At 42.3% G+C, this 15,776-nt stretch overlaps 1 protein-coding gene across 1 annotated transcript in view; it reads left to right on the top strand.

Annotated features, from left to right (window-relative positions):
* Positions 1–15,776, top strand: part of LOC124555091 (zinc finger FYVE domain-containing protein 26) — a 434,713-nt gene that overhangs the window by 272,041 nt on the left and 146,896 nt on the right. The window contains exons 24-25 of the mRNA XM_047128885.1: positions 2,341–2,448; positions 2,542–2,667. Of these exons, the coding sequence (XP_046984841.1) occupies positions 2,341–2,448; positions 2,542–2,667 (234 nt within the window). The remainder of the gene's footprint in view (positions 1–2,340; positions 2,449–2,541; positions 2,668–15,776) is intronic.

The raw sequence follows: 15,776 nt of genomic DNA, 5'->3' as shown, positions 1-15,776 counted from the left end.
CAAAGGCGAACTCCAGTAAGTAAAAGGTAGCTTGGGGCAGACCTGTCACCCTCCTCCTCATCCTCTTAGTGCCACAGTGAAGAAGGGTTGTACTTTGCTTGCATTCAAGCCAATAGCCCGGTCGCAGGCTTGCACTACAGATTTTATCTGTTTTACCTTCACCTTGTACCTCTTATTGAGCTGCATGCTGTAACTTCCTAAGTTCTTGTTTTAACTATTAACCTTTTAAGCAGTTTGAATTTCAACAGCAACAAAGGACCAAGTTTACAATTTGGTTTTATGTGGGGATCATAGTTATTGTCCATCTGGCTGTGTGTGTAAGTGGGAAAGAGTGAATTTATGTTTGAGTTTGCACCTTATACTACTTTTTACTTGTAAATTATTTAACTGTCTTCATGTCAGTGTGTTATAGAAATGGAATTTTTAAACATATTCTTGGAGTATCCTACATCAAAATGCAACCACAGACTCTGTCAACTTGGAGTGTTCTTGTGTTTCTCCATGTTAGTTATATCTATTTATACAACTGATTAACTAGTCTTTCATGTTTGTGTGTTGTTTTTTTAAAAATTTGCATTTAATTATTTTTATGCCTTATACTTAATAATTACATTCCAATCCATTTCCAGTTGCATCAGTGCTGCATGCAATGGAATTATCTATGTTGTTATTCTGATGATTGTGACTGTTCAGTCAGTCTAATTAGTTCTAGATATCACTACCAATTTTATCGACAACTCAGTTTACTTACCACTGTCATGATCCACTGGTTCCCTCTTGAAACAGAATTGCTTATCAGCAGCACTCGCTTTCAAGCTGTAGTCACCAGTGTCAAGGAGGAAAAGGAAGCTTAAAGCAATGAATGCTGCGTCACACAAGCATTAATTCTACCCTCTTTTGTAATGTATAAATGTGTGGCTATATTCAATATTTTCCAAGGTGAACCATTTGATTTTGGTTATTAGGGAATTGCTTGATCCATTTATTTGACAAGCTACAAATAACACAATCATTAACTATAATAAATATATCTACACAGTTTCCAGTTGTCCCACCCATTGTGTATTTGGTACTTGCAATGTTTTCAGTGTCTCCAGAAAGTTCCTATTTAAAGGAAAATCATAGAGTTTTGAAGTCACATGTTATCTTTCAGGTATTTTGTAGTACCATATTCAATGAAAGACAATTTTAGACAACTGTTTCAAAGCACAAAAACAAGTAATATTGTAATGAAGATGTACGTGTGTTATGCATTTGTAGGAGAAGTTTGAACAAAATGTGCTAGTAGTGACAGGAAGATAAAGTCAGAGGGACAAATGCCAATATACTTGTAATGGACTGTTAATGGATCTGCTCAGAGATGCCAGTGTCACGAATTAGGACTGGCAAAGGATAATTAATTGATACTCAGCATAATCCACTGAAATGGAAGAGCCACATTTAAATGTCAACAAATTGCAATGTTTAGGGAATACTTATAATGTTTCAGCAACAGAATAGGATTTTCATCTCTATAATGTAGCTGAAGACTGAATCCCATGATAGTAAAATGTTACATGAAACAAGAGTTGCTTATGGTAGACAAATGTGAATGGCATTAAAAATATACCTGCAAGAGGGAAAGAGAAATGACTTGTTTTGTTTCATACAGACTACTCACTTTAAATATTCAAAAATTTAGAAATATCTGAGATATGACTGAGCAAAATAAATGTTGGTGAAAACTATAATTTTTATGGAATAAATGGAATTATTAGTCTCTCTCTCTTTTTTTTTTTTTTTTTTACTCTTGTTGGTTCAATTCACAGTACATCAGAAACAAAAGTTACCAAAATTAGCTCAGTAGCAGTACTTATTCCTGTTCTTGCTATGAGTTTGCCACAGTGATCTTTCTAGAAACAATTTATTTTTATGTGATTCTTCAATTGCTCCTGGCATGCTTCATGATGAAAGAGTTCACAGGTGAACAGCTGAGTGTTCGTGCCTGCTGGACACTAACAGCCGGCTGTCCACGAGTGTTAGTGCCCGCTGGACACTAACAGCCGGCTGTCCACATGTGAACTCTTTCGTCAATTTATTTTTAAATTCTTGACAAATGGTGAACCTTTTTTTAACAGTATTCAACATAATTTCTTCAAAATAATGTCATATTGCTTGTTAAATTTGCAGTTCTGAAGTTATTTAGTGCTTGGCTGGTCACCAAGGTCTAATTGTACTGAATAATTTCTGATGTATATGTTATCAAGAAGTGTAGTAGACTTCCTTTCATTTTACAAGTAGAGAATAAATTAAGGTTTTTCAGAAAATGCATAGTCTTTCAGTTTTTAATCATATTTTCAGGTTCTCAGATGCTTCCAAAATAGTGATATGAAAACATGGCATGATGTCTGCAGGTTATCTGAAAGAAATCCAGAATTTATACTTGATACTTTGATTGAGAAGAGAGAGGTAATAAAATTACTGAAATACATCTTATCCGTTCAAGTTATTTGATGGTATCTTTTATAGCTTTACTGATGTTGTGTATTTCTTATTTTTCAGTTTCAGATATGTCGACAGTGGGCTGAATATCATGGTATAGGAATGAAAATGCAGCATTTGATAGATTCCAGGTTTCTATTGCTCTACATACACCCTGAGCCCTCGGACTTTGTATCATTGAAGATGGTAAAGAGTCATCACATGCTTGCATATAGAATCAGTATACATTTTAATTATTTTTGTTGTAATTATATTGTTTTGATTTGTTACATGATTATTGCTGTTGTACTTCATGTTCATTATATAACATACATGCACCTTTATCAAGAATATGGGAAAATGCTATAAACACTCAATGAGTGAATCAAGTATCATGCATTAGGAGTAAAGGAGACCACTCACTAGAAAGCAGAAACATTGGGCCAACAATGGGTACACTCAAAAAGAAAGAAAATTTACTAGCTCTCAGAATGAGTCCTTTCTTGAGCTAGAGCACAAATTCACATGCATGCACATACACTTGCAGGCCCCTACATGGTGTCAGCTGGATGCATGATGCCAGGATTGCAGTTCTACAGCTGGACTAGGATGAAGTGAGGTTGTATTGAGCAGGCAGGATTGGGGGGAGGGGGGGGGTGAGAGAGAGAGAGAGAGGGAGAGGGAGAGAGAGAGAGAGAGAGAGAGAGAGAGAGAGAGAGAGAGAGAGAGAGAGGGGAGACAGAAAGAAGGGTTTGGGGGGTGGGGTGGGGGGGAGGAGGAGGAGGTAGTTAGCAGCTTCGAGGGAGGGACCCAGTTTGCTGGCAAGTAAGGTGAGGAGGGGGTTCAAAATGGTTCAAATGGCTCTGAGCACTATGGGACTTAACATCTGAGATCATCAGTCCCCTAGAACTTAGAACTATTTAAACCTAACTAACCTAAGGACATCACACACATCCATGTCTGAGGCAGGATTCAAACCTGCAACCATAGCAGTCACGCAGTTCCAGACTGAAGTGCCTAGAACCACTCGGCCACACGGGCCGGCTTGAGGAGGGGGGATGATAGGTTCATGGGCTAGGCATGTGATGCGTGTGAGTCGAGTCATAGCCAGTGGGGAGTGACACCAGATGAAAGTTACATGGGGAAGTGGAGGACACAGGAAGGGGGAAATGTTGGGTAGAGTGTGTTGGGACATTGGATGAATGGAGTTTGAGGCAAGGAGGGTTACGGGAGTAAAGGCTGTGTTCCAAGGATACCTCCCATCTGTGTAGTTCAGAAAAGCTGGTGCGGGAGAGCAGGATCCAGATGACCCAGGTTGCAAAGCAGCCATTGAAATCAAGCATGTTGTGCTAATCTTCATGTCACTGGGTGGTCAGCTTTGTTCTGGGTCACAGTGTGGCAGTGGCCGTTCATTCTAACAGACAGCTAGTTGGTTGGCATAAAAAGTTGTGTAGTGATTGCAGCAGAGTTTGTATATGACTTGGCTGTTTTATCAGATGGTCCTGCCTCTGATGTGGAGGATAAGCCTGTGACAAGTCTGGAGTAGGAAATGCTGGGTTGGAGGATTGGGCAGGTCTTGCACTTGGGTCTTCCACAGGGATATGATCCCTGTGGCAAGGGGTTGGGTGTGAGAGTGGTATATGAATGGACCAGGATGCTGTGTAGGTTATTTGTACCAGTCCAGGGTGATACTGGGTGATGAGGGAGTGTGATCCCTTGTAGCTGTTTCTTGATGATGGTGGGAGGATTAGAAGTGTGTGTGGATATGGCACAGGACATCTGTTTGCAGACTAGGTTTGGGGGTAGTGCCTATCTGTGAAGGCCCTCCTGAGACTTCAGAGTAACGAGCAAGATGATTCTTGTCACTTCAGATATGCCATCCATGGGTGGCAAAGCTGAAAAGGAGAGATTTTTTTTATGTGGAAGGGATGACAGCTCTCGGAATAGTCAGTGGGTTTAATATGGACAGAGATGGGACAGAGCCATCAGAGCATTGGAGGTCAATGTCAAGAAAGTTGACATTTTGTGTTGTGAGGGAATCAAGTGAAGCAGATGTGAGAAAAGGTGGTGTGGTTTTGAAGGAATGAGAATATGTTGTCTTGACACTGAGTCCAGATCATGAAGATATTGTCAGTGGACCTGAATCATCAAGGGGTTTTGGGTTTTGGGAGGCTAGGAAGGTTTCCACTAGCTGACCCATAAAGAGGTTGGCACAGGAGGATGACATGTGGGTGCTCATGTCTGCTGAGGCTTTGTGTATGTATAAGGGGCATCCAAATGAAACCCGGTCGCTAGCGTACAGTAACGGTAACGATTTTATTAACTCAGAAATGTAGTTATACACAGTACACATACTCAAAAATAGTCACCAAAACTGTTGGCGCATTTATCCCATTGCGACAATACCTGGTCGATTCCATCCTTGAAGAAGCTAGTAGGCTGCTGTATGATTCAAGCCTGGACCCATTCACACACTTCCGGTTCAAAATGGTGACACCATGTTTTGTCACCTGTGACAATACGTGACAGAAAGCTGCATTCCTCCTCATGATAACATTTCAGATGACTCAAAGACAGCGCCATTTGAGTATTGCACTGTTCGGCAGTCAGCTGATGGGTCATAAGTTCAAGTATTGATGCATTACGGAGTGGGTGGTGCCCACACTAAAACCCAGTAACCGATGGATCTTGTCCACAGTGATTTTGTGGTTGTCCAAGACTAAAGCATTCACTTCTGCAACTATTTTCGGTGTGATGACACGATGAGCCCATCCAGGATGAGCATCATCTTCCAGTGACTTGCACCCCTCAAGGAATTGTTTGTGCCACTTCACAACACTTGAACGTCTCAGACTGTACTCATCATAAACAGCCTTCATCTGTCAATACATTTCACGGCCTCCAACTCCCACCATCACCAAACATCAAACCACTCCTTGTTGTTCCTGCTTACTCGCCTGCATTTTCAGTGGGGGATGATAACTTGTGTGACCACCTTCTCTTTGGTGTGAAACCACACTGACGCTATGCAACATCAAATGGTGTGCACGTGACAGTCTCTCTACCAATTGATGGCACCACCATACCTGCAGTTATGTGGTGCCACCTTACATGTAAGGTAAAGGTAGACGCACTGACCAGGTTTCATTTCAATGAACCTCATATCTTCCTCTCAAAGGAGAAGTAATTGTTGTCAGGGTATAGTTGCTAATGTTTTAAGAATGAAGTAGTAGGTGTGGTGTCTGAAAGATGTTCTGAGAGGTTGTGTTAAATAGTGGCAAGTCCATGGGTATGAGGGATTTGTGATATATATGGAAGTGGCATCAACAGTGATGAGTGGGGATCCAGGAGGTAAAGGGGTTGGGATGGTGGAGAGTCCATGGAGGAAATGATTAGTATCTTTTATGTGAGAAACTAGGTTTTGGGCAGTTGGTTGGGGATATTGGTCAACATTGATGAAAATTCTTTCAGTAAAGGAGCATAGTAACCAGCTACAGTGGGGCATCCAGTGTTGTTGATTTTATGGATTTTGGGGAGCATGTAGAAGGTGAGTGTTTTGGGGTGTCATTGGGGCGAAGAGGGAGATGGACTCGAGGGATAGGTTGTGGGATGGACCTAAGGTTTTTTTTAGGGCTTGGAGGCTTTGTTGGACTTCGGGAATAGGATCACTATGGCAGAGCTTTTAGATGGAGGAGTCCAATGGTTGGCAGAAGCCTGCTGTCAGGTAGTCACTGTGATTCATCATGAAGTGACTAGAGCCTTTGTTTGCAGGTAGGATGATTAAGTCAGGATCTGTTTTGAGGTTTTATATGGCTGCCCTTTCTTCTGCTGAAAGGTTAGTGTTCTTAGGAAGGGACCTGCATAAGAATGGTGAGACCAAGTTGAAGATAAGGAATTCAAGGAAGGTGAACAGGGGTGGGTTAGGTAGGAAGGGGGAGGGTTCTGGTTGGATGGTGGTATGTACTGGGAGACTCAAGGTTCAGTGTTGGGATTAGATTGGCTTTCGTTAGAGGGACTGGTGACAAAAAAACTGTTTTCACTGTAGGAATTGACAAGTCTAGTATGGTGGGCTCAAGATGAGGCCTTTAGATTGGACTGAAACTTCCGTGGAATTGAGATTTTTGGTGGAAAGGTTAATAACAGTGTTTTGGGGAATGTTGAGAGGGAGTTTTGGAGGATATGTTGTAAATTGGAAAGGTCAGCTAGACAAGGTCTGGGCGCTATTAGGTGCTGACAGGAGAGTTCACTGTGTGTAGGATGGGTGTTGATGGTTAGTGGTGCTCAATTCCAATGGCTACTTCACAGCCTGGACCATCTGGATCCTTCCCTCCACCACCAGCTTTTCTGAGCTACAAAGATTTCACCTCCTGACCTCAGTGTTCATTAACCCACTGTCCCCACACTCTCCACCCAACAGTTTCCTCTTCCTCTGCCCTACCAATCCCTCCCAATTCACATCTCCATGCCACTTTCATCTTGCACTGCTCCCCACTGGCACTGACACACATGCATGTGTCTAGGCCCTGTACATGCCGCCTCTTCCTCCCACATGCCTAGCCAGCAAAACAGCAGCCTCTTTTTGAGCTGCTACCTACATGCCCCAGTCCCTCTCTCTGCCTCCTGCTTCTCTCTCCCTTGGTCCACCTCACCCCAATCCACACCACTTCACATTCCAAACACTGTGTGTCCCCTCAGCACCACATAAAGGCACAGGGATATCTCTCTCTCTCTCTCTCTCTCTCTCTCTCTCTCTCTCTCTCACTTTCTCTCCAACTGTGTGTGTGTGTGTGTGTGTGTGTGTGTGTGTGTGTGTGTGTGTGTGTGTGTGTGTGTGTGTGTCCTCTAGAGTAAGAAAGGGTTCATTCCAAATGCCAGCAAATTTTCTTTACTTTTGTGTGTCCCAGTCAACAACTCAGCAGTTCTGCATTTCGGTGAGTGGTCTCCTTTATTCCTAAAGTGTTTACATTCTACCGCAATATTCCTACTAAAAGTATCACACATGTTTGCCTGTAAATGGCTAAGGAAAATTGTGGTCTCTCAAGAAGTTTTAAGAATTCTGGATTGGAACTGTGACCAGTTGAAATTTGTAGATGTTCTAATCAAGGAAACAGCACCCACAGCTTCTAAGCATGAATAGACATGATTAATACAATACTTGGCCTGCACATACACTGCTTTTGGCAAAAAAAAAAAAAAATGTAAAAAAAACAATTGTACACCACAGTATCAATAGCTTTTACTCTACCTATCATGTGGTGATGGTGGTGGTGGTGATAACTTAATTCTTGCGTAAACTAATTATATTAATATCCATGTGTCATATCTGTCTACATTAGATGAAACTTATTTTGCCCAATTTTGCTGTAAAAGGTATTCTGCAAGTGATTCTAAGACCTGAACTCTTAAACATTATACCTTTTACGTACCTCTTTTTCTGTCCCCATCAAAACCAAATGTATAATTACCTTGTTCCAGTTTAAGAAAACAAAGTAGCCAAAGAAAACAGAGATGTTGAAGTATAAAATGATTTATGCACAGTAAGGTAGAATTTTATTTTCCAATCTTGTAAATATCAGCCACTCCAAAAGTAATGAAAATAACATGTTTCCACAAGAACAATCAAGGCTATTATTGACAATGGTAGTTAGTGATTGAAGTGTTTTGGTTTCTCGTTATATAGTCAGTTTATGTTGGGGGATGATAACCAGTCTGTTCTAAAGCAAAGATTTGGGGAAATTATATTTAGTCAAAATAATTACTAACTACAGAAATAATCATTTTAAAGAGAATCTCAACTGTAGCAAACATACAGTAGTCTGTCTATCTAATTACCCTTTTCTCGGATTTTCAAGATTTTTACTGCCACAGAATTGAAAAACAGCTACGTAGCATTTTGAACACAAATTCCAGTAGGCAGTGTTCTTTTATGAAAAATGCAGACATAACATAACATATTTCCTTTATTGGAATAGTTTCGCTCCTTTTCTATCACATGTTGTTATGTTTGTGAGTACTAGCCTTGACCCCCATACTTTCTGTATATGGAAGGGGCAACAAAATTTCACATAAACTGGATTTTCAGAGCAGTTGCTGTCACTTCAATGCTTTCCAATTATCCAGTTCATACATTTTAAGTTGTGAAGAATTTTTTTTAACATTAGAAGCAAAGTTTTGAAATTTAATGAACATGATACTAATCAACTGTACTTCCATCAGTCACATAGAGGACAATGTGTGGTAAGTAGGCATACATAGTTCAAGATTTGGGAAAAAAGCATACTTGCCCCCCCCCCCCCTCCCCCCTCCTCTTACCACTGCCACCATCAACCACAAAAATAGGTCACAAAAGTACAAGGTAATAACTGTGTATTGTGGCATATTAGTATGGGACTGTTTTTCCACCTCAGACAGTGTTCTTATTTTGTGACAAATTTCGTCAGAATCAGTCGACTCACTGGAAATGGACGAGCAGTTTATCGCAGACATATTGTGTTCTGTTTTCATGTATGAGATCTGAGGTGAAAGAAACTAGACTGATGATGCAAATTTATGTACTTACAAAATATAGACTCTTTCATAAGTATATGCTGGGTGAGCACAGGGCCTCAAGCTATTGAGCACCTCCTTTTGTTTCTGTGCTGCAGTCTCTCATCTCTTGCTCTTTCTTGTGGTAGCAGCCTTTGATGTTGACCTGGCTATTACATCTATTACATAGATTATGCCTTCCTTCCTTGGAATATTCTTTCATTCACCACATTTTGACTGAAGTAATTAGTGGCCCCCTTCTGGGTTTGATCTTCATTTTCCAAATTTTTCGGTAGTGTGGACTGACAGGGGAAGAACACCTTAAGTAGCTTATACTTCTTGCAGTATTAAAGATAATCTGTACGTAGTACCTGTGTAGGTTCTTATTAGCACTTCATAGCCAACACAGTAGCTGATCCAACATGATGGGGTCATTATGTACCCTTTTGTTTGATCCCCCTCATAACGTAGGGGTCACATTCCTAATGCCTGACCTGATAGCTCCCCACACAGGCCAAGGTGTAGAGCCCCATCTTCCTGGGGCATCAGGACTCCCAACAGTGGCCATAGTACCAAATGGCCATGGCTGCAGTTGGGTGGCATTCATGGAGAGTGTGCTTGACTTCAGTAGGTGGCATCTACATCTACATCTACATCTACATCTACATGGATTCTCTGCAGATCACACTTAAGTTCCTGGTTAAGGGTTCATTGAACCTCCTTCACAATAGTTCTTTCAAAAAGTGTGCGGAAAAAACAAACACCTATATCTTTCCATGGGAGCTCTGATTTCCCGTATTTTATTATGATGATCATTTCTCCCTGTGTAGGTTGGTGTCAACAAAATATTTTCATATTTGGAGGAGAAAGCCAGTGATTGAAATTTCATGAGGAGATTCCACCGTAATGAGAAGCACTCTTGTTTTAATGAGATTTGCCCCAAATCCTGTATCATGTCAGTGACACTCTCTTCCCTATTTCACTATAATACAAAGCATGCTGCTCTTCTTTAAACTTTCTCTATGTACTCCATTAATTCTATCTGGTAAGCATCCCAGACCATGCAGCAGTACTCCAAAAGAGGACGGACCCTAAATAATGAAAAGTGTGAAGTCATCCATACAAGTGGTAAAAAGAATCCATTAAACTTCACTTACATGATTAATCAGTCGAATTTAAAAGCTGTTAATTCAATTAAATACCTAGGAATTACAATTACAAGTAACTTAAAGTGGAATGAACCCACAGAAAATGTTGTGGGGAAGGCAAACCAAAGACTGTGTTTTATTGGCATAACAGTTAGAAAATGTAACAGATTTACTAAGTGGTGCCTACACTGCTTAGTGTAGGCACCGCTTTTCATTATTTAGGGGTCATTGCCAATTTTTGCACCATACAGATACCTTTTCTAAATTCTTTTGCAACTTTCTATCTTCTGATGACTTTTGATGATGAATGACAGAATCATCTGCAAACAACCTAAGACAGCTGCTCAGATTGTCTCCTAAATCTTTACTATAGATAAGTAACAACAGAGGGCCTATAATTCTACTTTGGGGAATGCCAGAAATCACTTCTGCATCAAATTACTCCAGAACAATGGCCATTCTGATCTGCCTGTCTCCTTAGACAGGACTCAAAACTTCAATGTGGACTGTTACAACCCAACTGGTTTTCTTACCATTGCTACCCCTGTGGAAAGAGGGACAAGCCAGATACCTAGGAGTGAAACAATTTATTTGGTACCCAGTATGTAAATGAACCAATGCGGTCACTTTTTGTGTGACAAAGCCCTTATTTTTCGAGTAACATATTGAAGATAAATTTGGAGAAGTTGAATCATTATGAAAAATGTGCAGTGGATCCCTAGTTATTAAAGCCTCTTCTTGTCCACAACCTACAACCCATCAGTCACATGAACATCTGAGTGACATAACAATAACAATTTTCTCACACAATACTTTGAATATGGTCCGAGGAGTCATCTTCCACCGGGACCTTATACTCCAAACAGCTAGGTGCTAATCTTGAGTGACGAGGCATACATTATGTTTGATGCATTCAAAAAGGTCCCAAGGATAACAGAGTAGAAACAAGCACCTTTATCTTAGCCTTTGAATGAAATGTCCTCCCAGGAGAAGTTAGTCACAGTGTACAAGTATGAAGTGAAACTGTATGTCCCACCATCCATGAGGTGCTTCCAATACCTAATACCTGCTCTGTGATCATATGTCATCGCACTGCACAGTGAACTCAAAATGTGATAACAGCAGATACACTCCATGAGGGTCAAGTTTGTGAAGAAGACCCCTTGTGTGTTAATTGTATGGAACACCATCCTCCATGTTCAACAGTTTGCTCAGTCTTCAAGAAAGAAAATAAAATACAGGAATATAAATCTATTGATCACCTGACTTATACTGCATGTAAGAAATATGAGTGCCTACATCCTGTTGATATGATGTCCAATTATATGAAAGCACAGCCATCATGCCCACTGCCCCCTTTTTTTTAGACCAGTTCTCCCACCACCCTCCTCTCTTGTTGCTTTGGGAATTACTTCCTGCACCTGGCCAGAGGAGTAGGTTCCTCCTCTGGTGTCTACCAGTAACAGGGCTCTCTCTGGGGACCTCTCTCCCTGGAAACCCAAAGATAAGATTCCCAGCACCAGCTCATGGCTGAAGGAACCATGACCTTTGGGTTCCAGGACTGCCTACTTATTAATCTGTCCCCACACTCATTGCAGATAAGCCTTCACAAGAATCCTGGCCACTAAATGCTGTGAAAGAGGAGCAGGAGGCAGAGGAGAAGAAGAAGAAGAAGAAGAACGAGGAGGAGGAGGAGGAGCAGGAGCAGGAATTGGCGCAAGGTTACTCTGGTGACCTGAGTGATGCCAGATCCTTCCACACTGCCAGATTCGGAACCAGTGCTCACTGATTTGGTTCCACCACCATTTGTGACAGGTAGTGATCCTGGGGCATGACAAGTCCTTCTGGCCCTTTCACCCCTAACCTGGACATTCATAACATGATCATTCAGAGGAGCTGTGTCAATGCTCTGTAGTTATGCTGTATTTTGTCAGAACTGTGCTGGCTTTGAGAGATCATCTGGAAGAATCTGTACATTGGTTTGCACTGATGTTGTCAGTGACTGGATTCCCTTTCATACCATGTTGCAAGCAATACTGCTGCAAGTGCAAATGATCTCAGAGATCATCATTTGCAATGTTTACATACCTCCAGGCAGGCCACTTACTTATCTTGAGTTTGACCACCTTAACCCAACTATTTCCCCCCCCCCCCCCCCCCCCCCCCCGCTCTTTTTCTCCTGCTTGGGGATTTAAATGTGCACAATCCCCTGCGGGGGTTACCACTTCATTTGATAGGGGCCTTCTACTGTACCAGCTTCTCACCAACCAGGATCTGTGTCCCCTCAATGATGGTACTCCTACCGACTTCGGTGCCCTCAATAGCACTTTTTTCAGCTATCGATCTAATGATCTCTTCCCCCAATAGCACCTTTTCAACTATTGATCTGATGATCTCTTCCCCCAGTCTTGTTTCACTGCATTGTTCAGTAGAAGATGATCTTCATGACAGTGACCACTTTCCAGTGATCCTGTCCTCTTTTTTTTTTTTTTTTTTTTTTTTTTTTTTTTTTTTTTTTTTTTTTTTTTTTTTTTTTTTTTTTTTTTTTTGCCACTGCCAGCTTCTTGCCACTGCCAGATGGAATGACTACTATACTGGGTTTTTTGCAGAGCCAATATGCCTCTGCTGTTACCTTTGCCCACTCTCTATCATTGTGTTGATGAGGGTGTACAAGATGTCTCCAACTTGATCACCCACATTATTGGAACTCCTATTCCCCTTTCTGCAGATCTCCTGCATTGCCAGCCAGTGCTCTGGTAGACCAGAAGAGATTGCAGTAGCTGTTTAGGATCACCAAACAGCCCTGCAGTGTTTCAAGCTACATTCTTCATAGACCTTATCACCTTTAAGTGACTTCATGCTAAGGCTCATTATCTAATTAAACGCAGTAAGAAGGAATGCTGTGAGAGCTACATCTCCTTCCTGTGAACATATGCCTCTTCATCCCAGGTGAGGGCCTAGTTGCATAGTCTTCTGGGCTGCCAACAATCAGCCACTGTTCCAGGTCTTGCCCTTCAGGGTGGTCTTTATACCAAAGTATTTGTTCCTGCTGAACACCTTGTGACCCACTTTGTGGCAGCATCAGTGTTCTCTTATTATCCAGGTACCTTTGTAATGCAGAAATGGCAAGTAGAAGGCATCCCCCTATTTTTTACCCAACACAAGTAGAATCATATAATGAACTTTTCGCCGACTGGGAACTACATTGGGCTCTTTCCTCTTCTCATGGTGCAACCCCCGGCTCTGATTCTATTCATATTTATATGATTCAGTACCTGAATATTACTCAGTGGCTTCATCTCCTCCATGGTCTTCAACTGTATTTGGCTCAACGGTGTCTTCCCTTGTCAGTGGTGAGATAGCATTGTTGTCTGTATTCTTAAGCCAGGCAAAAACCCAACATCTCTCTTGACAGCTGCTGACCGATTTGCCTCACTAATGTGGTTTGCAGATTGCTTGTAAGGATGGTTACCTGCAGATTATAATGGGCATTTTGCCTTCCTACCAGTGTAATTCGTGGTAGAGACACTCCACAACCAACACTTCTGACCAGTTGGAAACAGCAATCCAACAGGCTGACCAGTTGGAAACAACAATCCAACAGGCATTTTCTAAATGTCAACACATCGGTGCAGTCTTTTTTGACCGATATAAGGCATACAACAGTGCTTGGTGCCATCACAGTTTACTTACCCCATGACTGGGGATTTCGAGGCTCCCTTCTGATTTTTATTAATCATTGTCTATCCCATCGATTGTTCCAGAATGGTGTTGGTACTTCACTCAGCTCTCCACAAGTCCAAGAGAGTGGCATCCTACTGGGGTTCTCCTGAGCATCACACTCTTCCTCATCACCATCAATGGGCTAGTGACCTCTGTCCAGCTGCTGCTCACCCCTCTGCCGTATGTCAGTGACAGTTGTAGTTGGTACAGGTCCCAGTCAGTAGCCTCAGCTGAACACCAGCTCCATGGCACCATCTGATGGGGCCTTTGTGTGGACCCCTTCCCATGTTTTCCAGTTCTCTCCTGCAAAAATGCAGGTCATGCATTTCTGTCATCATACCATATTCCATCCTGACCCAGAAATCTACTTGGGCACCCAGCACTTGGAAGTTGTTTCACAGTCCTGTTTTTTGGATCTTCTTTTTGATAAAAAGCTGACTTGGCTGCCCCATATTAATCGGCTAATGGCTAGTTGCATGCAGAAGCTTAACTGTATCTGCTTCCTTGCTGTGGGTCATGCATTTCTGTCATTGTGACCCAGAACTCTACTTGGGCACCCAGCACTTGGAAGTTGTTTCAGAGTCCTGTTTTTTGGGTCTTCTTTTTGACAAAAAGCTGACTTGGCTGCCCCATATTAATCAGCTAAAGGCTAGTTGCATGCAGAAGTATAAATGCCTCTGCTTCCCTGCCCACACCTCCTGGGGTGTGGATCATGCTACTCTTCTCTGTATTTACCAAGTCCTGGCCTCATCCTGAATGTACAATGTTTGCCAGGTTAATGGTTTGGCAGTGCTTTTGGCTTTGAAATTGTTAGACCCAATCCATCATCATGGAGTTTGTCTGGCCACTGGTGCCTTGTGGACTAGGCCCATAGACAGTCTCCTTGCCGAAACAGGGATCTTACCTCTTCAGTTCAGATGGTATCATTTCTTGGTCTCCTTTGCAGTCGCCATTTGATATTTCCCTGATCATTCGATGTGTCCCATTCTTCTTGTGTACAAGGGGCATTGACCTCCTGATACCTGACCTTAGGTGGGATTACCAGTTGGAATGTGCCTTGCAGCCCTCTGCCAGGATCTTCACCTCTCCTCCCTGGAATGTGCTCCCCTGCTTTTTCACCCCCCCCCCCCCCCCCCTCAACCGGCCGCTGGTGGCCGAGCGGTTCTAGGCACTTCAGTCTGGAACCACGCGACCTGCCTCGGGCGTGGATGTGTGTGATGTCCTTAGGTTAGTTAGGTTTAAGTAGTTCTAAGTTCTAGGGGACTGATGACCTCAGATGTTAAGTCCCATAGTGCTCAGAGCCATTTGAACTATTTGACCCCCCCCCCCCCCCCACCCCCCCACCCCAGCCCCCTCACCCAAGCCACAAATTAGGAGACTGATGACCTCTGAAGTTAAGTCGCATAGTGCTCAGAGCCCCACAAATTAGGACCATGCCAGGTGTGGATTTGCAGGTGCAAATAAGACCTCTACTTACTCAGAAATGGAATGATATCTGATTTCCTACTGCCCTCTCTGATAAACTCTGCATTATTGGGGAGCCTGCTGTTGAATGGCACTCTTCTATCTACTCCTCCCAGAAGGAATCCACTACACTATGTCACCTTTGCATTGGTCATACCAGGCTAACCCATAGTCTTATTTTACACACTGTCGCCGTGCAACCTTACAGACAGTAGCTCACTGGTGGAATGCCCCCTTCTTCTGGCCCTTCAAGCCAAGCATGGCCTTCCAGATTCTCTGCCTCGAGTATTGGTGGACAATTCACAGTTTCATGGTTGGTTGAACTGGTTCTCTGTTTTCTCTGTGATCATGGTTTTTATTTTCATATACAGGGAGAGTCACTAACTATTTCCACCAAGAATAACTCCAAGAGTATGATAGGGGCTGGAAAGTTTGCGGGACAAAAGTTGCATGGGA

This window comes from Schistocerca americana, chromosome X (genome assembly GCF_021461395.2).
Source record: "Schistocerca americana isolate TAMUIC-IGC-003095 chromosome X, iqSchAmer2.1, whole genome shotgun sequence".
In the NCBI taxonomy this organism is placed as follows: domain Eukaryota; kingdom Metazoa; phylum Arthropoda; class Insecta; order Orthoptera; family Acrididae; genus Schistocerca; species Schistocerca americana.
The sequence above is the reverse complement of the archived record's forward strand: the minus strand, read 5'-3'. Positions and strand labels throughout refer to the sequence as shown.